This window comes from Salarias fasciatus, chromosome 22 (genome assembly GCF_902148845.1).
Source record: "Salarias fasciatus chromosome 22, fSalaFa1.1, whole genome shotgun sequence".
Lineage (NCBI taxonomy): Eukaryota > Metazoa > Chordata > Actinopteri > Blenniiformes > Blenniidae > Salarias > Salarias fasciatus.
In genome coordinates, this window is record NC_043765.1 from 21,265,164 (window position 1) to 21,287,583 (window position 22,420).

Sequence of the window (22,420 nt, forward strand, 5' to 3'; positions counted from 1 at the left end):
GGTGATTAAGTCGATTTAAGAACGGGCCCTCTGGTTTGAGCGATGTTTACTTGCGGTCCTGACTACCGAGGCTTAGCCTGACAACTGTGGAGCGAGCGGTCCCCGTTAAAGTGGAGGTCCGCCCCGTTCTCCGACACTTCAAAGTGTTCGCCGCGACTTTTCAACTCTGACTTTTACCACGGAGGCCCAACGCGAATGTGAAACACTTTTATTTCGGCAAAGTGGGGCATAATGAGCGCCCGTCATCTCCGCCTGCCTCGTTTCTGTTCCACCATAATTACTTTTCTTCCTTTTAAGATTTAGGTCGGATAAGGAATGCAGTCTGATCTCGCAGGAGCTCAGCAGTCTCCAGCCAAATAACTCGTGACTCTATTGTTAACTGCCTGCCCCTTTGTGGCACATGAAGTTTTTCTACCGCTCCAGGAGGGAGCAAAAATAAGATTAGTGGCGTTCATACATGTCAGATCTGGGTGCTTTTACATTTTCGAATGACGCCTGCGTCGCTGTGCACTTCAGATAGCACAGCGTTGCCCAAATAATGCTGCTCCTTGCTAAGAACAATGAGCTTGGGTCAAGGTATGAAATCAGGTCACTCCATACAATGCACCAGCAGTATTTAGTTTGCTGATTCAGTGCTGCCCTCCTATGGCCAGTAGGGAAAACAACAACAGAAAAACGTCTGATGTCCTGTGACCATGATTCTCACTTTGGTGGCGCTTTGGATTAAATCTAGATTTTGAGTGTGGGAAACCAGAGTTAGAAAACCTACTGAAGCAGGAAAATCATTCAGCTCCTAAACTGAGAAGTGCACAGTGCAGTGCAACATGCTATAACTTCCGGTGACGCCTTTATAAAAGAAGGGACTGGAGAAAAAGACTATCGCTTCCCAGAATCTGCCGTTTTTGCAGGACAGTGGCTAAAATTTCATCAACATTAAAGAACACTGGAAATGATCTTGTGGGCTCTGCAGGTGACCTGCCTCTACCTGGAAACAGTCCAGTCCCTGGGCGTGCTGCTCAGTCTCTCCTGTCTCCCTGACTACTGTCCACACTAGAGAGGTGCTTAGGTTTCCTACAATGAAACAATGAAAAGAGGGATCAGTACCTAACAACACACACGCAAAAAAAAAAAAAAAAAAAAACACACATCAGGAAATTTCAACAACTTGTGGTTTTTATTGTTTTATTTTTTTTTCCCACAAACAAAATTTGCTTACAAAAAAAGAACGTCAAAAATAAAATTGTACCTATCTATTGCGTGTCATGCTGGCAGTTTGAACATCATGCAAAAAAACAATAACAACACTAATAATAATCATTACTGTACAAAAATTACTTGAAATAAGAGGCCGATTTCAAAAACAAAAAAAAAACAAAAAAAAAAACAATCGTATTGAAAAAGAGCAAGACAAATCTATAAAAGAGGTTTTTTTTTTGTTTTTTTTTTTGCTCCAGTCGTGTTTGTACATGAGATTTAAACCAGGGCACAAGACTTCAGACTCCAAAACCATACGGAAAGAGAAGAGGTGTATGAGACTGCATAAACACAGAGAAAAGTTCTCTGCTTTAAAGACTGAGGGATGAGAAAAGAAGGTCAGTGATAAGATTTAAGAAAAAAAAAATGGAAAGAGAGTGTGGGTGCTTTAAACACACACACACACACACACACACACTCACATCACATTACATACACGGATCAACTATACAGTCCGAAGCCCTTACAACATAATTCATGCATCAACAACAATGTGGAAACATCACAAAAGAGAAAAGACAATACAAAAATTACCACCAAAACCTTAAAACCTCTTTTCAAGATCCCTTGTATTGAATTGTTGTAAAAAGTGAAATCTGAGGTATATGGCTTCATTTCGTCCATCAACTACTCAAACAATGACTTGGGATTTTTTTTTTTTTTTGATACCTAAACGAAACACTGGAAGAATCTCTTGGCTTCCTTCAGCCACAGCTGTGCTAAGAGCCGGTCACACAGACAAAGATGGACACTTATCTAATAAGTTTTCACTTGAAGAGCGCATTATAAGGTGCCAGTATATATATATATAAAAAAACAAACAAACAAAGGAACCTTCTCTAATGTTTTTAAGTCTAAGATGATGTGCTAAGGGAGAAAAAAACAACAACCCAGAGTTGGTTTGTGAAAAAGCTGTCAGTGGCTGTAGAAATGGACTCACGTTTTCTTCATATGAGACATGTGGCAAGAGAGTACATCAGGTTTAAGCAGGTAACGTATGATCGTTAAAAAGTCGGTCAGTGTCCCTTTGGTTTTTGATCCACTGTACTACATTTATGACAAGAAATAAGTATCTCAGGTATTCAGGTCCCTCGTTTCAGTTGACATTGCTTAAAAATCATGGTCGCGAAAGCTCCTTTGTCAAAGATGATGGCCTCGGGCAGCGTCACGTGTCGCGCGTGTGAAGGGAGAGACTCCTGGCTGGGGCTCAGTCGGTGCTGACCTGCGTGACCTGCGTGTCAGCTGTCTGGTTGGTGGACTGGATGAACATCGGCTGGGTCAGCTCCTGTCCCGCCGGCATCGTCACCTGCTGTATCTGATACAACTGCTGCAGAACAGGGAGACGGAGAGGGTCAGGGTCACGCGTGTGGGCTGCATGTCAGCTGAACTGGATCCGGCTGCAAGATTTCAGGCAGCTCGTGTTTTGATACAGGGCGCTGTTCAACATCTTTCACATGACTCGATCACACATTTAAAATTAACATTTAACTGAATTATATTGTGCTGATGAAACATTTACCAATTGCAGATATTCACTGCCTAACTTTTAACTTGGTGAGTAGATCGAGTAACTAGGATAACAACCCCAAATTAACAACAGCATGTCTAAAGTCCCATTAAAATGACCAACATTTTTTTACCTGTCCATCAGTAAACTGGTTGAACTGCTGCTGTCCTTGCTGTACCTCTGTCTGTGTGATCTGGAAGCAAAATGAGGTATTTAAACACTCTGATCCAACGAGAACTCCAAAGTAATAAACCACTGTATCATTTTAACATCATTTAGGGGAGAAAAAATAAAGGCTTTATATTTGCAAGATGTGCTGAGAGAAGGTGTTTCTGTTAATCACCTGCTGGGTGTTTGCAAGAGTCTGGATCTGCCCCTGGACCACTTGTCCTCCAGAAACCGGCTGCGCAAGACGGATGTACTGCAGCTGGCCCGTGTTTAGCTGCACCTGCAGTCAGCCAACACAAGAGGGCGACAGAGTTCGCTTTAGAGCAAAGGTCATATGAACGCAGAGGTCACAGCCATTTTCCTGCTTCCCTCTCTGCTCTTGGAATGTGAACTCTCTAAAACTCGTGCTTGTGTCTAATCACAGCTAAGGACAGAAAACATCAGGAGGTCTTTGAGCGGATCATATCTTTTCTTCTCTTTTCGACGCCTTGCATTGTCCCTTTACTGCGTTCGTCTGTCCACAGGCTGGATGTGGGGTCTCACCGGTATCTGCTGGATCTCCCCCGTGTTGGTGATGATCTGCTGCATGACCTGCATGGTCTGGCCTTGAGCCTGAGCTGCCTGAGCTTGACCCTGGGGAGCAGCAGCCTGGACAATCTGCACCTGCTGACCCTCGCCCACCTGCATGGCAACGGGCGCACTCTAATGGTAGGAAGAGCAAAGAAGACGAGAGAGAGAACACAGTGAGAACGGCACTACACAAACAGTTTTAACTGTTCAATGAGTGCAAGCAGGAGACTCAGTTTCAACAGAATGATTTGACACAAAGCAAAGTAAAAAAGGCAGGAAATCACTGATTTCCTGGGCAGACAAGTTTAACTTCAGCAGCAAAAAGCCGTTCCTAAAACTGTACAAGTCTGATAACAGATCGGCGTGCACACAGGACATGTGGACTTAAGGTGACAAAGCAGGTTTCAAGTCCTCTTCTGTCTGTCACATAATCCAGGAAAGGCCACCTGATCTCATGCTGTGGTCATCCCTACGGACCTCGGTCACCTGAGCAGTCGGGCGGTGACCTACAGGGCCACGGCGCCCAGCGGCGCTTTGTGTGTGCGGATAAAAGTATGTGTGTTTACCGTGATGGGTGTGCCCTGTGATTGCACCTGCACCTGCTGTAACTGCTGCATGGTGGCACCTTGCAACATCTGACGGCCGACAGGACAGAATGAGAAAATGAGAGAAAGACACAGTAAGAAAGCAGCAATCGCAACAACTCAACACACAAATGTAAGCATGAGCAGTGTGCGTGTGTGTGTGTGTGCGCGTGCGTGTGTGTGCACGGAAAGCTTCAAAGACAGAGCAGAAAAAAGTGATGTGAAATAAGCAAATGACATTTAAGAGCGTGCTAATGAAAACTGCAGGTAAAACTGTGACAGTGACAAAGAAGCTGAAGTGAAAAATTATTAAAAACAAAAAAACAGGCGTTTGCACTGATTCAGAGTATTACTATGTACATTAAAGTTACATTTACAGCAGTTCATGTCACTGAAGATTAGAAAGAAAGAACAGAAATGACAGATTTGATACAACGGTGACAACGAGCAACACGAAAAGTTCTGCCCAGAGACATGAAAGACATGAGCTGAGATCTCATCCGCCTCTTTGTTGTTTTTAAAATTCAATCCTGTTCGCAGTTTGAATGACTCTTTCGTAAATTAATGGAAACATTGAACGTTGTATTTTGTTTAAAGAGGCAGAGAATGGTTGAAAATCAAAAGGTGCGCTCAAATAAAAGACGAATGATAAGAAAACGCTCAACCTTTACTTGGAATGTAACTCAAGAGGGAATGTTTTCACCCAGTAGAATAAAACGTAAAAAGAATTGCAGTGAAGCGTCAAACCCAGAAGGATTTTCAAGGTGGCGCCTCATTACCAGCCGGCGACGAAGTCGCCACAGGGCGAGTGTCAAAGTGTGACACGAATAACAGCTCAGCTACCAGCAATCTGCTCGAGCAGCGAGAAGCGTCACAGCGGCGCAGCTACGCCGCACGCAGTGACTACACTGGAAGGAAGTATTGATCCAGATTCGAGGAACGATAGGTGAATTGGTCCTAATGTCATCACACGGCCACCTTTCCATGTGACCCAAGTCTCAACCCAAGATCATCACTCGATTAGAGACAAGTGAAGACTTAGCATCTTTCTGGGTAGCCAATCAGCAATAGGAATGGACTCCTCACATCTCCTCTCTTTTTGTCTAAATGGATATCTTTAAAGTAGGTTTATTCAGTTGTCATGCAAGTATTTTATATTTTACATATTAGAATTAATTACAATGCCATCAGGTGAAACTGATGATTTAAATGTGTTAGGGAATAATCTAAAAGGCCACAAATCACATGGAAGACACTAGGGTCCTGCAGTCTGTGAAATACTGGTCAGACAATATTTATAAAATAACCTGCATTTATTCTTTTAAAATCCTCTCTTACAGGAGTAAGAAGGACATCAGAGAGCCGTGTTTTTAAAAACAAGTTCAGAAGTGGTGTTGGCTCTGCAGGACTCTGGTGAGTGGGTGTGCATGTGTTTGTGTCTCGCTACATGCGCTGGGCGTGTTTGGAGGTCCTGTTATTCTTTCTGGTGGGAGAATAGGCTGCTCCTATATGTGAGCTGGGAGTCGTATCAGGAAGGCCAGCCAGGATTACCCAACAAATGAAACTTCTGGAGCTGGACTAGCAGGACTGGGTGGCGCTAGAACAAACAACTAAAACTTCCTGTGAGAAGTCAATATTCATCTCTCACAGAGATGCACTCATGAACTTTATTCCTCCGTGTAGTGTCAACTTTATTGTCACACTGACATATTCTAAGAGTGTTTTTTGCCCTTTGTCGGACGATAGATCCTGTGAAAACCCGTTAAAACAAAACATGGGTGTTACCTGTCCCTGCTGTGGCTGCGCGATGATGATTTGCCCCGGTTGGATGGTCGCGGCTGCTTGTGCTGCGGGTTGCTGGCCCTGCTGCGCGCCCTGCACCTGCACCGCTCCGGGCTGCTGGGCCAAGGTGAAGTAGTACTGCACCGGCTCTGCTGGAGCCACGGACTGACGCATCTCCTCCTGAAGACGCAACATGTAAACATACGCACGCACCAACACAAAGTATACACACACACACACACATACATACACACACATATTAGAGGCCTATCAGTTCATTACATCTCCATGAATTATTTTTGCAGGTGTAACGGTAGAGGAGGGCAGCCCTGATAAATAAGTGATGGGATGTGGCTGGGGAAGAGTAATGTAATCTGGATGTAAGATCCATTACAACCATCATACCGCTCAATAACATACAATGCAGGCACGCTCGGATGAACACTGTCAGACACACTAATAGGCCCGCATTTACCATATGGATCACGCACCTAGCACTCACTTCTTAAGGTATATTTCTGAAGTTCAATGTAATCCAGTACAACAGCGTTTGCAAAGGTAGTAATGGTCAGTTTTCGCTTCCAAATGGGAATTAAAATGCGTCTCGGATGATTCGAGCACAAGTGTGAACAGGCACCAATGCGTATTCAGTCAACCCAACTTCCCGAGGCGGTCTGGCTCACATACGTCTGGTAGTGGGAACAAGATGCGTCCTGAATGCGCTTCAGGACAGCGGCGCAGCCAGAAAATGCTTCATAAGCAGTGGCGGCTGGCGGTAAAGTTCTTATGTGGGGTGTTTCATCATTCCTCAATTTCAGCCAATATTCCGAGTGTTAATTTAAATACTGTGCGTTTATAAACTTGACAGCGATGGATGGTACAAAATTTGCCATGAATGGCAGACATCAGTGATTGGTAGAATCGGTACTGAAGCCTGCCTGCTTAGGGCGATTTTTTTCCAGCACCCCAACCTGTTTATCTGCTCTTTTATTGCAGATTATTTACAGAATTTTTTTAGTTTATTATCATATAGTATTAGAGTTTATTTTTTCTTTTTTTTCCTTGTTTCGGAGTCGCGGCGCCAAACACCATCAATCAATTACTGGATTCTGATATGAATCCGGTAGGCCGGCACGCATGATACAAACAAAAAAAAAAAAACACACCTGCGTCTTGCCTCGCCACATGTTCTCGGATCACCTGGGATGCATTTTAATGCCAGGTGGAAATGGGGCCAGAGAGGGTTCACGTTGCAGTAGGGGACAGGATTATTTTTGGGACTGTTCTTAATATTCTGCATCTGTTTTTACTATTTATTGGAATATTGATCATCTGGTTCAATCAGACTGAAGCAGACACTGATTGTGTTTGAATGCAATATATTAACATTATTCTACAGAAACACTTTCATGTCTGTTACCATTTCTGCACTTCATTCCAGGTTTTACCTTTATAATACTTAAAATCCGGATTAAACTCTCCCCTGTGTCATTCTGTTTTATACCTGCCTAATGAGCGTGGCTTCATCTTGATGAGGTTTCTCCATCACCAGAAGCGTAAACACCCCTCTCCCAGCTCCATGACAACACAGCTGAGAGTGTAGGATGTTTACATGCCTGGAGACAGTCTGCTTGACAACAAATTTAAACGTCTCACTCGTCCATCTGCTTCGCTATATTTTTATACAGTCTATCAACTGTCCGCTTCCACTTTATACAGTGTGTTCATTGTCAGTCCCAGTCAAACAAACTGCTAGGAAAAATAAACATTTTCAACACTTGAAGCTACTAGTGATATTCGGCAACTAACTCAGACAATCTGGTTTCGCTGTTGAAGTCACTGTTGGCTGTCTGCGGCAATAAGATGCTGCAAACATCCGACTGAAAGCCCTCACTGTCAAAACCTCAGCTTCCAGTCAAGGATGTTTACAGCACCTACGAGTTGCCAACAAAGGAAAAAAGTACCTGACTTGAATACCCAAATGAAGTGCGCTTTGTCCCGCTGTAACTTGTGCTCATGTGTGAGTAAACTGTTTTCCATAAAGCTCTCAAATAAGAGCTGCTTTCCTACCACTGAGCCGGGAATAAGTGGAAAAGCAGTGTTTGCTTCGTCTCACCTGACGCTTCGGGGGCTTCAGGTCATCTCGGGGCACGATGTCAATCAGGAAGTCAAACTGGTCGAACTTGGTTATTGCCATGGCGATGTCATTCCTCTGCAAGCATGAAAGTCAAAAAAGCAAAAAGGTTAATGTTTAAGTCTTTATATGCAGGTAACGATGTATATTTTTATTTGAATATGGCACGAGGTCTGAGGTCATTGCTTCAGAAATAGCCACACGAGAGGCTACAGCGGGACTGAAATACAGGTCCCAGTAGTAATGAAACAGGTGTTTGCTTTCATAATTGAGCTCGAAGAAAGAGAAACTAATTTTAGAACTGAAGTCAGTGGTCCAAAGATAGATTTATTTAGATAACTGGTTAATCAACTGAGTCGCACTTCCAGTAAAAACTCTGATATTTTCTATTTACAGCTTATAACTTGTGCTGTTTGTTCTTTAATAACTTTATTAATACCAAACTGGGATGTTTGGATTTTGAGCAAGAGGGATCAAGAACATTTCAAATATAACACAACTTAAAGAAATGATCAAGGGCTGCAATTTGCTTTTTAATTTTTTTCCCCCTTTTGAAACAAAAAAAAATTCAGAACGCAACTGATCGGTGACATAAAATTACAATAACTAATGGTTTAAACAAATGAAAGTTAAACAACCATTAAGACAGACGGCAAAAGCAAATAGTACAGTAAAATGAAGTCATAAATCTGTGTGTAAAGAAGAGGAATGACATTTTCCTGCCCTCGTGAGCGCACGCTTTCCATACCCCTTCCTATATCCACAGCAGTGTGCTGTCTCTGTGGAATTTTCCACAGGATATTGGCTGTCGAGACCCCCCATTGTGGCCCTCCCTGCACTACAGACTATTTATAGCAGCTTGATTAATATCTGGTAACATCAGGTCACATCTACACTTGTTCTATTGATGAGCGTTGCTATGGTGACCCCGATCAGCGTGCCCGCTTCACAATGGGACTCAGGCCCTACACGTGTGTACTTGTGCAAATACAGGGGCGGAGGGGGTGGGGGCACTGTCCGTCACGAAAGGCAAAAGAAAATCACACATTCACAATGCGACTGGCGCTCGTGTCTGATGCGTCACCAGTGGCGTAAAATACAATTAACGTCCACTTTTCCAGGAGATGTTTCTATTTAAAGCAGTAAACAGAGTTTGGTGCTTAAAAACAGGACTATCATCAGTGGCAGAGATGAGGTGAAGCTAAAGTAAAGTTAGAACACTTCCAAAGTAGGTCTTTAGTGTGAGTCTCCTCCAAGACTAACTGTGATAAGACAGATTACACTCTCCTTTTTCTTTCTTTCTTTTTTTTTTCCCCCACCCGGCCTCTTTTTCTACCTGCGTTGGCATACACACACATATCCATGGACTGCTAATCTCTCAGAGGTATGTGAATGGATAAAGTGGACTTAAGGGCTTTCATGTTCTGCCCCACAGTTTTCCCCTTTTGACATCCAGGTGAGACGAGCGCTCGACTTATTTTCCCGACTGTTTCCATCAGCGCTTTTATGGCTTCTGCTTCCTTTTACTCTTGTAGCTTTCCTGGGCCCATCTTATTCAATGTGAGGACAGCAGAACGGGAAAAATGGCACCAGGGAAGAAAAGTGGGTCACCAGCGCCCGCCTGGCTTTGCTTTTAAACTCAGTGGAGGGAGAAAGAACCTAACAGAGAGCTAGTCCTCAAGGGGATGCTGGTATAGGGTCTCCGCTTGTAAACACGTAACACACACAGTTGTGGCACTCAATGAATTGAAAGTAACAAGCCAGAAAAGACTGCAAATTGATGCGAGGGTGGGGGGGCAAGAAGTAAAACGAAAGTGGTCGAAATGTATAGAGGGGAAAAGGATATGTGATAAACAGGATATGAGTACGATGGGGTCCAAAACTCAAACACCAATTTGTTTTTTTTCTTCTCGACTGTGGAAAAATGTGTAATTTTAGAAGATTTTAAAAAAAAAAAGAAGGTGGGTGAACACAGCTTTTCAGACCTGTAGCGTGCGTCGCTTGTTGTCCTCAGTGTGGATCCACGCTCTGAGGGTGAGCTCTGTGATGAAGATCTGGGCTGCTTTGGCAAAGAGGACAGGAGCTTCTGCACTGATCATCTGAGGAGAGGAGATCGAGTTGCACCTGGTTAAATTTACACTTACAGACAACCAATCACGCGTCATCAAAAACATAAATCACTCAGGACCTAAGTCGCAGCGGGGTTACGACAAGGTCACAGATGCTGCAAAGTAGAGAATAAACACATGCGTTCAAGTATGTCGTTAATACAAGTGTCCAAGACAATTACTATTTGTTACAATCACATCTGATAGCCTCAGAGAACATTAGTTAGAAAACAGAGTCGTGTAGGCCATGAGTCAGCCTGCACGGCACACAGCATGACAGAATAAGTGCACTGTGCACTTTATGAACACAACACCATTCACATGCATTAGCACACATGGAGTGAAAGCTGCTGCATCAGGGATGACGGAGGGGTCCCTCCTTCAGATATGTCAGTGATCTGTTGATCTCTTTACCACTTTAAGCTGCTGCTTAACTAAGGGGATAGCACAGCACCTCCGAGCCACACACATGCTGAAGGGCTTTATTTAGAGGCCATGTGCAGTCGCAGCATAATGAGGGGAAAATAATCACTCCTCCATGAGCCATAACTGCCTACTTGAATGCAAATGACAAATGTTAGGCGATGGGAAGATTCCTCTGAACAGAGTTCATGTACACATCCGCTAAAAGCCGGCATGACGGGACAGACGTCAACGTTTGTCATTCTTAAAGTGATTACTAGCGTTGATAATACAGCTTTACGTCATAAACAGCAATTTGTAACAACATAGGACCAATCTAAATTACGCTACGAGCGGAAAAGTCCAAACTGATCCTCAACAACTAAAAGCAGTTCAAGCACTTATACTGGCTGCAGTGTTATGTTTTCAAAGCGATCTTGGTTTTTTCCACTATGTGCTTGCCAATGTTTTTTTCTGAAAGGTTCCTCCGTTTAGGGTCTCCTTTTACCTTGACATCCTCATCCAGCTTCATGATTTTCTTGATTCGAGCTAAGGGTAACTCCTGCACACGGAAATCCTTCTGGAGAAAACAGCACAAAGAAAAGAGCACAAACAGTGTTTTGTGTATAAGTACTTGAAGACCAGACGAAACCCGTGAATCTGCGTGAAGTGTGCGTTGTTTTTTCCACGTACCAGGGTTAAGTTCCTGATCTCCTCCATGACACGCGGCCAGAAGGACTGCAAGGTCTGCTGGGCATCGCTGCCCCCGGCTCCAAACGCATCCGCAGACATCTTCTACTCTGCTGTTCATGAAGGAAACAGAAGATAAAGGAGATGAAAGCAAACAATTAATCATTTGAGGAAAATAGAACACATGTAAACATCCATCTGTCAGGAACAGGTCAAGGGCACCGGTGCACAGCAAGTCCAAACCAGGCCTGTGCAGCTTTCAGCGCTTTCCATGTGTAAGAGTTGCATATCCTATCACAGCCTATAATTAAAATACACTGAAATCTAAAATAGGGACCAAAGGGGTTACTATTCTTGTCCTCATGGGTTGTTGACATGCCTAAGACCCCACTACCAGTCTGGCTGCATGCTCCCTGATTATGAATGGCTTTCTCACCTTCAGCACATAGCTGCAGCTTCTCTATACACAAACACACACACATGCGTATCATGTGCAAGTCAGTAGCGGCAGGTGACCCCAAGTCATGAGGACAATACTGAAGTGAACTAGAAGTCACTGGTGATTTGTGGCACACCGGAGCTATTTTCTGACAAACTGACAAATTGTAAACACACAAAAGAAAACGCGTTCACACATTATCCAAATGTTGTGACGAAAAATAAACAACTTGTTGCGGATTGAAAGAGGATCCAGGAGGTTACTATGGCATGCCAGGAATCTGCTGGGGGAATATTGGCCTGCTTGTCTGAACATGTAGAGCTTGGAGTGTCTTGATCAAACTCTTTCACTCTCTCCCCTTTTCTCCCCACCTTGGTGAAAAGACTCGACAGAAGGGAGAAGAATAGGAATCGTAAGGGGGGGTGCAGAACAAGAGATGAGTGTTTGGAGCTACTCAAGAGAGACGAGATGTGTTTATGTGTGTTGCTGAGGGAGGGGTTGGTGCCTTGTCCAGTTCAGCATTAATCCAGCACTAAGACAAAGTGCCAAAGGCTTTAACAGGGGGAGGTAGGAGACAGGGCCACAGCCAGAGCTGCTGTGCAAACCTGCTATGTGGGTCAAACCAGACAGAAAGAGGGAGACACACAGAGAGAAAGGGAGACATGACACTACAAAGAAAGAGAGTTAGCAAAGTGGGGGTGGTCTCATCTTTATCATGTCTTTTTTTTCCCCCCTTACACTGGTCCAACAAACATGAATGGCTCCATCCGTGGTCCAGCTGACAGATAAGTACAATACGAAGAACAGCCGCTCAGACAGTCCACTAAAGCCTCCTCTTCTAGGTCCTGTTGCAGCTTTATTATGAGGGACTGTTGTCACTTTTCATCTGCAGCAGCTCCTTTAAAACCATTAAGTGCTGCTGTAAAAATCTCACAATAATAAATCAATGATTTGGGATGCAGGATCTCCATGTAAGCGATTATCATTTGTTTCTCTTTTTTTACAGACAAGCTTCTGTCTCAAATGTAGAAGTCACTGAATAATAGAGAAGAAGTGTTGCTGCATCCTGTTCTGTCATTCACTTTCGACAGACAGTAGCCTAAATCAATAAGACACAACACTGGATGCGATGGGGGCTTTATATAAATCAATCAGGCCGCTCGTCGCTATGGCATGCCATGCTAGTGATTGACCTTGACAGTGTCTCCCCTTCCCTGTCTGACGCTCCAGTGTCCAGTTGCATTTCAAGGTTGATTGAAAACCTGCAGTCTCCAGGACAATCCCAGCATTCCATGGGGCAGGATAGGCTGATGGGAACTGTAGTTTTTTTTTTTCAGATTTGGACACAATTGTGAACTGCCGTCTACACAAATGAATGGTCCAAAGGAAAATGTGTAGGCATTATGACGCCACAAAATTGGAGAGCAATTTAAAAGCAGAATGCAGTTTTTTTTTTTATCATTATTATTATTAGCTCAAAGGCACTTTACAACACCTATCACTAATTAGTCTTGTGACAATTATGAACGAAAATACTTTGTGAGATTTCTATGCATGATGAAAAGACATTTATGCAATTTGTTTAAACTACAGATGACATTAAAAGTTATAACTATAGGCTACCAGAGTCAAAAAGGATAATGACTTTAAATAGAAAACTAAATAAGATAAAATAAGAAACAGTTTTCACACTCAGCCAATTTCTCTTAAATTCATTCCGTTTCTTCCAAAACACACTGACGATACAGCGTTGTCAGAAAATCAAACATGAACCTAATGCCCTGTTCTCTGACTGGTCCTATGACCTTCAGTGGAAACGCAGTATTCATACCTGCAGGACAGGACCTAAATAAAGTCAGAAAGTGAGACGAAAGGAGAAGGTGAGGATGGTGAGGCACGCTGAAGCAAGAGAAAGTGTGAAAGGGTATCAACATGTCTTTGAGCACGGCTCCTCCAGCTAGCTAGCTAGCATGTTCCACTTACACTATACAGTCCCTACATTACAACTGGATCAGTGGAAAAATTGTGTGTCATTGTCTTCGGGACAAATTGAGAACTTTGTCTTTTGCTGATTTTATGCTACACTTTTCAAGAGACAGGTCAAATCAAGGCAGTGAGCAAGGCCTTTCTCTGCAACAACAAATCCCTGAAGCTCCCCTAAAAGCTAATAAACGTCAACTTTATAAAAGATGCAAACGGTCTGAAGGTTAACGCAGGAGACCTGAGCAAGGCACAATGGCGTGTTTCAAATACAATGAGGCCAATCTGTTCCGGTGTTTTAAAGTATCTAATGTTATTTAAGGTTTAGTTTAAAAAGACAAATGTAGAAAATAGTAATAATAGTAAAGTACTTCTTATGATTACTACTGTAAATGGGCCTAGCTCAAATGTTATGACTGGATTTAACCAGAGATTCTTGAAGATACATTAGATTATTCTGTAGAGTTGAGAACAGTTCATCTCTGCCGTGTTGTTCTAAGCTGCTACTGTTGGCTATATTCGGGTACATGATGCTGCTCCTCTCCTCTCCTCTTCCCTGCAGCTCCGTTGTCCTTCATCAGGTCATCAAGGCAGACAAACGCTGGTGTTCGGTTTCCTACGAACTCTGCTCTACATGTGCGCCTTTGAGGACAATTGTTTGTGCTGTGTCAACTCAACATTTAATACTTTCTTTTCCTGTCCCTCATCTCTCAGTCTCTCGAACAGCAATTTCTACCTCTCTTTGTCATGCGTGTGTGTGTTTCTCTCTCTTCCTGCCTTACTTACTTTCACCTGATCCTGCTTCTTCCAACCACTCGAGAAAGTCAATGCTGCTTTGCTTGCAGCAGCTGAATCAGCGCTAATGTTGTTCTGCCAGTCCTGTATCTCTTCTCTCTAGTTCCCTCCATCTAATACCCCCACCCTCAAGCTCTCTGGCACGTCACGTCAAGTAGCCACTCACAGCAGCAACTGAGACGCGCTCCAACTCTGACATCACACCACTTTACATGCGACTTCAATTCCGGTCCAAATGAACCCGACAGGACCTCAGATCAGCACAGGGAGGCAGAACGCCGGAAAACATAAAACAGTATCACTTATCTGTGTCTTTTAACTTACTCCTTAAGGTTACCGACTGAAAAACAAAAGGGCAGCGAGGCAGACGAGATGTTTCTGCGTCGTTTTAAAAGAGATGGATTTGATCAAGTGGGATGTTTCCGCAACTAATTGTTCTCCTAATGACTCAGTGATTTGTGTAAGTTCTTCTTTATTTTCCTGAGAGTAGGTGAAAAGGAGCGAGGGGATGAGGGCTGCACTTTTCCCTGAGGTGCTTAGAGATCACGATCACTGTCACAATGGCGAAGAAGTCATTGCATCCTAGATTTTTTCCCCCTGAAGCACAACTGACACTTCACATTTAAGCAGATGTGCACTGGGTGAACCCGACCCGCGAAGAACCAGCCGCGTACGATAAGCCAAAATTAATATGAGCGTGTGTGGCAACTGGTTGATTTCGCTTTAAGTATCTTTTTTTTTTTATCTCTCAAAGTCAGACCAACAGTAGCTTTCAAGGTGATCAAATTATGGATTGAAAAATGTGAAACTTCTACATAAATGTTGCTTGATGCTTTGTGTGGTTATTAAAAAGACTTTAACACATACTTGCAGGCAAAACAACCATTTCTGTATATTTTAAGTGCAGCGTAGTGTCCAGATTTACACAAATTGAAGACTTGTTTATGTCATGAAAGTAAAAAAAAATTACTCCTCCTTATCATCACCATAAACTAATTTTGAACACTGTCATTGCTCCTAACAACACTGTCACAAACCATGATGATAACCATGATACACATTAAGTTGTGCAAAGAGCAAGTATGTGACAACATGGACTAATTTCCATTATTATAAATTAAAAAGTAAAGTTAATTTTTAAATGACAAAGTTCAAACTTCAGAATGATCCCTGCTCTCTCCGTTGCGGCAAGAGATTTTTTTTTCCCCCAGAGAAAAACCTGCTGTGTCAGTGTCCATGGTTCAGAATGGATAGCTTTAAATGAAGGTCACAAAAGGTTGAAGTCTCTTAGATTTTTAAATGACGCATCGGTATATAAATAAAACGAAGGGCACACTTTACGAACCAAAGATGTATTGCTGGACCACAAATCTAACAATAATTTGTTGTTTCCAAGCAGATAAATAAAAAGTAACCCGAGAAGCTAATGTCAATCTGATATATATTTAATTTAATCATGGACATGGAGTGAAAAGTTGGGTTAAAAATGCTTTACTTTCTAAGAACTCACCTTGTTGAACCCATTTACAAATACCACTCAGAAACAAACTGGCATGGGTAAACCAAGCAGGGTAAATGATCTACTTGTGCAAAACCAAAAACAATAAGTTCCCAGCCAGGAATTACAGATTAACCGCTTGGATACACATGCAATTTTCACAGATGTTTGTACACATGTTTTACGATTTAAAAAAGAGAACAGGCGAGTCTTCGAACAATGGGTTCGCTCTCGACGAGGATGCAGCGCAACATTTGGTGTTGTTGGACTCAGCGAGCAGACCAAACAGCCCAGCAAACTTTGCCCTTGGTTCTGCTTCCAGCCAACTCCAGGAAGTGCTAGTCACTGATCTCCCAAGGTCATTCAACAGAGGAGAGAGAGAAACCAGAGAGGGAGGAGGGGGGGAGAGAGGGAGATGAAAAAGAGAAGGGGAGGGAGAGGGGGAGGATAGAATTGGACAGGTTTTTCAACTTTCGCTGCAGCACTTAAGTGACCCCAGTGCTTCATACTGTGCACTTTCTAAGAAGCGTAATAAAAATATCACATACTATACATATTAGTTGCATTCCACATTCCCCTTTGAATTTCACTTCCTCGGTGTCCTCTCATCTCTCTCCACGTTTCCTTCGTCAGTGCTGACAGAGAGACTGCAGGAGTCAATCTCACATTCCTGTGACCTTCATCCAATGCTAGGCCCAGTCTCTGGCGTCAAAGTAGGCAGGGCTAAAAGGTACCTGCATATTGCAAGCTGGAACACAGCTGACTCCCCCGGGCTGCCCACATACTGTCTTTAGTGACAGTGTACACATGTAAAAACCAAGCCGGGCAAGGGCAAAAGAGTAAACCGGCGGTGGTAATGGTCACCTTAGCGATAAGCTGAAAAAGCCCAGCTATGCCTGAGTGGTTAGCGTCTTTAGTTTACTTTTCCTCCTCTGTGTGCCTATGGCTAAAACGTAGGGTACAAATGATATTCAAATCTCATGCAGACAGCAGCCAACCCTGGGATTTGGCAGCAAGGGCTTCAACTTAAGAGTTATTTTTAGTCTCCCTCTCTCAATCTCTCCCGCTCTCTCTTTACCCAACGGGACTTTGTTTTGTGAAAGGCACCAATGGAAACTTTCAATTAGTGAGCGAAGGGAGAACAGAGTAAGGGAGGCAGAGGCAAGTGAGCGAAGAGGCACCCTCCAAAGGTTCCATCAGAAGAGATCAGATCAAATGATTACCCTCCCCTGCCCCCGAAGCTGACAGGCTGACAGTCTGTCCCATCTGGGCGTCTGGCACTGTCAGGGAGGGGGCCTGGGGGGTCCTGAGGTCACTCAGACCAGCTGCACCTCCACCCCTGGGGACCTCCGACACCAACAGTGACTACGACACTGAGAATTATCCTCTCTGAGTTTTTCATGTACAGTCACTCTTCTTTCAACATGGATGCCATTGTTGTAACTTGGCTCTGCGTCACTGTCTCATGTTAGCACGTCTGACAGAGAACATGGGGTCAGATTTGCCACCTGGGGCATTGTAGCAGCACTGGTCCTCTAAGACATCCGAAAGGGAGAAAGTCCACCAAGTTAGCATCTCAGCACAAAGTCAGTACCTAGCAGCTAGTCACTTCCATGCAATTGATAACAGGTCGCTAAGTACACAAGTCTGTGTTTGTATGCACAGTTGTCCAAAGTTACAATACATGACATCCAAAGACTTTGACTTTACATTGTTACTTTGAATTTAGCAGAAATTAAATAAATAAAATAGCAAAAACTGCAATGCACTTTTTTCCCCCTCACTCGTCGGTAAAACTGTCAATGCTGCACAGAAGTGACAAGTGAAGGACGAGGATGAGAGATACACACAAAACACACACACCACCAATCTCCCAAGGAGAGTACTACAGGACAGGAGAGGGAGGGGGAATTGAGGACGGCTGTAAAGGACAGACACCGTCTCATTGCTGCGTAGCATGATGGAGAGCGAGACATCCGAAAGTGAACCGAGATAAACTGCTTTTCTCGGAAACTCAAAGCAACTTCACTTGACAAGTGTGCTCCAGGAGTGTGTGATTTCAGCTGTCAGACTTACCCCTGTGCCCTTCATGGTGAACAGTCTGCCCCGCTGGAGCACAGCAAAAACAGAGGGAAAACAGATAGCCCTGTCCAAGTCTCCTTGAAAGCAGCAGCAAAAAGCAGGCAGAGGTTGACAGAAAAACTCTTTCATGCTCCTTCACTTCCTCCAGTACTCTGATCGTATCAACAGACAAAAGGCACTTTGGCTTCACTGGACGGCTTTAAAAAGGCTCTAAGCCCGGACATACAGCGAAGATCAAGCCCCCCCCTTCTTCTACCCCTCCCCCTTTCTCTCTTCCACTCTCCCTTTACACATTGCCCCGTCTCCTTCAACAGCCCCCCAACGTCCTCCTCCTCCTTAGACATACAGTCCCGTCTTTTCTGTTTCTTTTTTACTAAGTCTCCCTCAACTTGCTGACCTTCTCTTTTGCTGCCCTTTTCACTCTCTCTCCCCCCTCTCCCTCTCTTCAGCCAGTGACCCATATGTTTGTCTTTGAGATGACCCCTGGCCTGGTGCAGAGAAGAGGGTGAGAAGGAATAGAGGAGCAGCACAGCAGCAGCAGGCAAATAGTACAGCGGCACTCCCGACTCAGACAAAAATCTCTAGCCTCCTTCCCCTTTAACATTCAAGCGTAATCAATCTAGCATGCTACATGATACTCAAACCCCGCCTCACATCCGCCTCCTGCCTCATTCTTACCCTTACAGCCAATGAAAAGACAGAACCCTACTGTGCTATTGGACACTGCGCACACCGATCAGCCTCGACACATCCCCTGCTCCTCCTCTTTCCTCCGCCCAACCCCCTTTTACCGACAGCCAACTTCCTGCTCTAAGTTACCTTGAGCTGCAGGATAGGGGTCAGGGAATAGAAAAGAGGAAGAGAGAGTGGAGATAAGAATAGCTGAAAAAGAGCAGATAAAGTTGTGGAAAGCTCTCAGGGCGTGAGTGAGTGTGTGCTGGCTGTGGCTTGCCTCGGCATTGTCTCTTCCCAGGCGGTCCTCTGCCTCTGATGCTGTTGGAAGGATGAAAAAGGTTCCACGGCTGCTCTCTGACAACTGGTCTCTGCTTATTTACAATGTCAAACTAAATGTCTCCCTCGGCCCCGCCTCCACTCTGACGCTACAGGCTGACAGTGGAGTGATGCAGGCGGCCACGCTCTCCCTGACTGGCTCAACCAGGTGCCAGAAAGGATGCCGCATGTTGCATCCACATGATTTAAAGTACAAAAGCATATCAGGCAGACTGCCTGTCTCATACGTGTGCACAGTCCTACATGCACATCCACACACACGCACGTTTTGTCCTTGCGTTCTCATTTATCCTTGATCACAGTTACAGGTACACTGCGACTATCTAGCCTCTAACTAACCCACTTGGTATGATGACATTCATTGCAATGTTGATTTCATGCCAACCGTGGAAACAAATTTATATGGTAATGCATTATTTATTCTCAGTATAAAAAATATAGTGGAGCACTTTAGTCAACTAATGATTAATTCAGAGGAATAATTTATGCAACTTGGAGAAGCACAATTCCTATAAAATCCTAATTAAAGTATAAATCAAATTTACACAGAAACTGATGTTGGGCTGGATCATTATAAAGCTTTAGCACAAAGAAAGTAGACACAGCAGACTGAGTCGCAGTTATGGGAGAGTAGGAAAAAAGTGTGTATAATTCTTGTCCTATTTGTGGATAAACAAGACCTAAGTGATATGGGTGAAACTCTGCAAACAAAGATATTGTTGTCTTGACCTCAAGAAATTTGCTTACAGCAACTTCCACAATTTAAACGTCATCAAAAACCACGTCAGCAATGTCACACAATGCCCTTCTTGTTAACTCATCCCGGGTTCAATCTGAACACTTTCTACACTGGAACACCAATGCAGGGCACTGCAGCTCATGTGCACAACTCATGATGATAACGCAACACAGACTACATTAGTGATTTCCTTTCAAAAATGAAAACTCTTGTGAAGCTTCACAAGTACTGAGGAATGGTGGCATGGCCCAGAGCTTATGCTGCATATGCCTGCAATTTTCTACTGTAGTGAGGAATACAACAAGCTAAAGAGAGAGAGAGAGAAAGAGCAAACCTGCCCCATCAATGAAAAACCCAGGGGGGGAGGGGAACCGGAAGGATGGAGAAGGACAGAGAGGAGAGTGGTTACAGGATGGGAGGGGTGGGACAAGCGGAGGGAGGGTGAGAGAACAAGATAGACTCAAGAGAAACAAAGCAAAATGTTCCCTTTTCTATTTTAGTGAGGAGCATGGGGACTAAAACAGGTACTACTGACATCCAGTTAATGATTGGAGTGAAGCTGCACAAAGATTAACCTCATATTCTTGACTGGCCATACCAGAACAGCTCTCTTTCGCTCCGTAGGTGCATTCTGCCTACCCAAAATGCCTCAGTAATGACACCTGGCAAGGTCACCACACAAATAAGACCTTCCCATGACCTGTGCTGCCCGTAGCAGAGACATGTTTGCTCTCACTGATGCTGTTTGGAGATAAACATATACCAAGCAGACACTGGGTTTCATAAACACACAGCACCCTCAGGGTAGCCAGGCCAACCAAGCATTCACCCACAAACATGCAAAAACACATGACCACTCTCTAAACTAAGTGCTTAACCGACTCCTAGTATTTACTCACCTAAGAAGCCTAACATCTCAGTTTTGTATTTAATTACAGATTAAGCAAACACAGAAAACAGTAAGGTAAGGAAGGAAAGAGCATTTACATCCCGAGAGAATTACTGGAAAACTATGCTGTGGAAAGGCTGAAAAACAAACTCAAACTTTGTCCCCAATACTGAAAAAAGAATAAGAATAGCTATAAATACTTATAAGTGTTTATGTTCATAAGGGATACAGGCGAAAAGTGGTATTGTTCCCTTTAAGTAGTACTGTAGGTACTGCATTAAACATATGAGATTTTTTGATAATCATGCATCTCAACATACATGCATCTTTATGTACAAATAACTTGGATTTATTCTGCTAATGTGACCAAAATAAATGTCGTGTGTTGTTTGTAATCGTTACGATTATACAGATGAAGTTTCAAAAAGAAAAAAAATAATCCGATGCATTCACGGACCCCCACCAAAAAAAAAAAAAAAACGAGAACGTACAGAAAGCTTCACATTCGGAAAGCACATCTTGTAAGAATTCTGAGATAACAGAGTTGCTCTTTAACCGGTTTGTCTTAGCAGTGATGTTGTATTTTAACTATAGCTCGGATACATTACACATTAAAAGCTAGTGACATCCAGTCAGTAGCAGGAAAGGTTGAAGAAAGTGGCTGACTGGACACACGAAAACCAATGCTACATATCATGCTAGCGGGGGGACGTCAGGATTTAAAACGCCCGAAAAATACTAGAAAACTGATCATTTGTCGCGACAATTATACCACTTCTCCAAACAGCCGCCCCATAATACACGTTTAGCATCAGTCGGTAAAGTTAGGATCGCCAATGATGACCGTGAGTTGGTGCTAAAGTTAGTGAAGTTAATAGGAGCTTGACAGAGATGCACACTGCTGCTGGTTGTTGTACCGCACAGGTGTTTGATTTAAACTACCTACTGACAATGACTCCTGCCGTCATTGTGAAACTTTGCAAAGCTGGGAAGAAACAGTCTAACCAATAAAGACAACGTTTGGATCTGTCCTTCAGACCAATCAAACCTCGGACTAGATTCCACCAATCAAGGTTTTTAAGGGCTAAGTTCGTTCTGAAACTGTCGCCATTTCGGCTCCACTACAAATAGCCACTTCATACACCAAACATGCTGATGAGAGCCAAGATGGCGGACACGAAGTGACAGTTTCCTGACCGCCTGTGATCCTTTCAGCGGGCCACCAATAAGCGCCTCAGAGAGCGGGGAGGGAAATGGCGCCTATGTTCATCTTCCAAAACAATCGTCTATTGGTCAAGAACAGCAAATGAAAAGGAGCGAACTAATTGCCCGTAGTTCCACCCGGCGCGGATAGCTTTCGCGTAGACATTCTACCCACAAATAATAATTATATTCTTACTTACTTTCTTTAACAGGTTCTAGGTGAAGTCCCACGCAGCGTATTATTTATTTTATTTAGCTAGCAAGGGGAAACAAGATGGCTGCTATTCGAACCGGAAAGACTCGAGCGCACGAACGCGATGACGTAGACGCACGTTCCCTTGGGAACGATATACATTCCGGACCACGTTCGGTTGAAAAGTCAAACTGAGTAAGTTCATGAAAGGGAATTTATGAACTTAAATATTACTGCTATAATTTAAATCCTACCTAATGTGAAGATGTCATTAAACTCATAACAGTGCATTTATTCACAAATATATGCATTTATAACCATAAGCTGGTTTCAGGTGACTGACATTAAATGTGATACAGAGCTAAGGATTCCACAAATCTAAAACAACTCTA

At 43.5% G+C, this 22,420-nt stretch overlaps 1 protein-coding gene across 9 annotated transcripts; it reads right to left on the reverse strand.

Moving 5' to 3' along the window:
* Nucleotides 1-1,196: 1,196 nt before the first annotated feature.
* nfyc (nuclear transcription factor Y, gamma) lies at nucleotides 1,197-22,150 on the reverse strand. Of its 9 annotated transcripts, none has more exons than XM_030120213.1 (11): nucleotides 22,036-22,150; nucleotides 11,203-11,312; nucleotides 11,018-11,086; nucleotides 9,985-10,098; nucleotides 7,982-8,077; nucleotides 5,869-6,045; nucleotides 4,066-4,134; nucleotides 3,473-3,631; nucleotides 3,105-3,209; nucleotides 2,895-2,954; nucleotides 1,197-2,581 (listed from the first exon to the last, which is right to left on the reverse strand). In XM_030120213.1, the coding sequence occupies exons 2-11, from the start codon at nucleotides 11,299-11,301 to the stop codon at nucleotides 2,462-2,464; spliced, it is 1,068 nt and encodes a 355-aa protein (XP_029976073.1). In that variant the 5' UTR covers nucleotides 11,302-11,312; nucleotides 22,036-22,150; the 3' UTR covers nucleotides 1,197-2,461. The 9 variants fall into 9 exon arrangements, with proteins under 9 accessions (XP_029976073.1, XP_029976072.1, XP_029976079.1 ...); XM_030120212.1 differs by having other exon boundaries at nucleotides 11,018-11,089; XM_030120219.1 differs by having other exon boundaries at nucleotides 11,203-11,309; nucleotides 22,036-22,101.
* Between the last annotated feature and the right edge of the window lie 270 nt (nucleotides 22,151-22,420).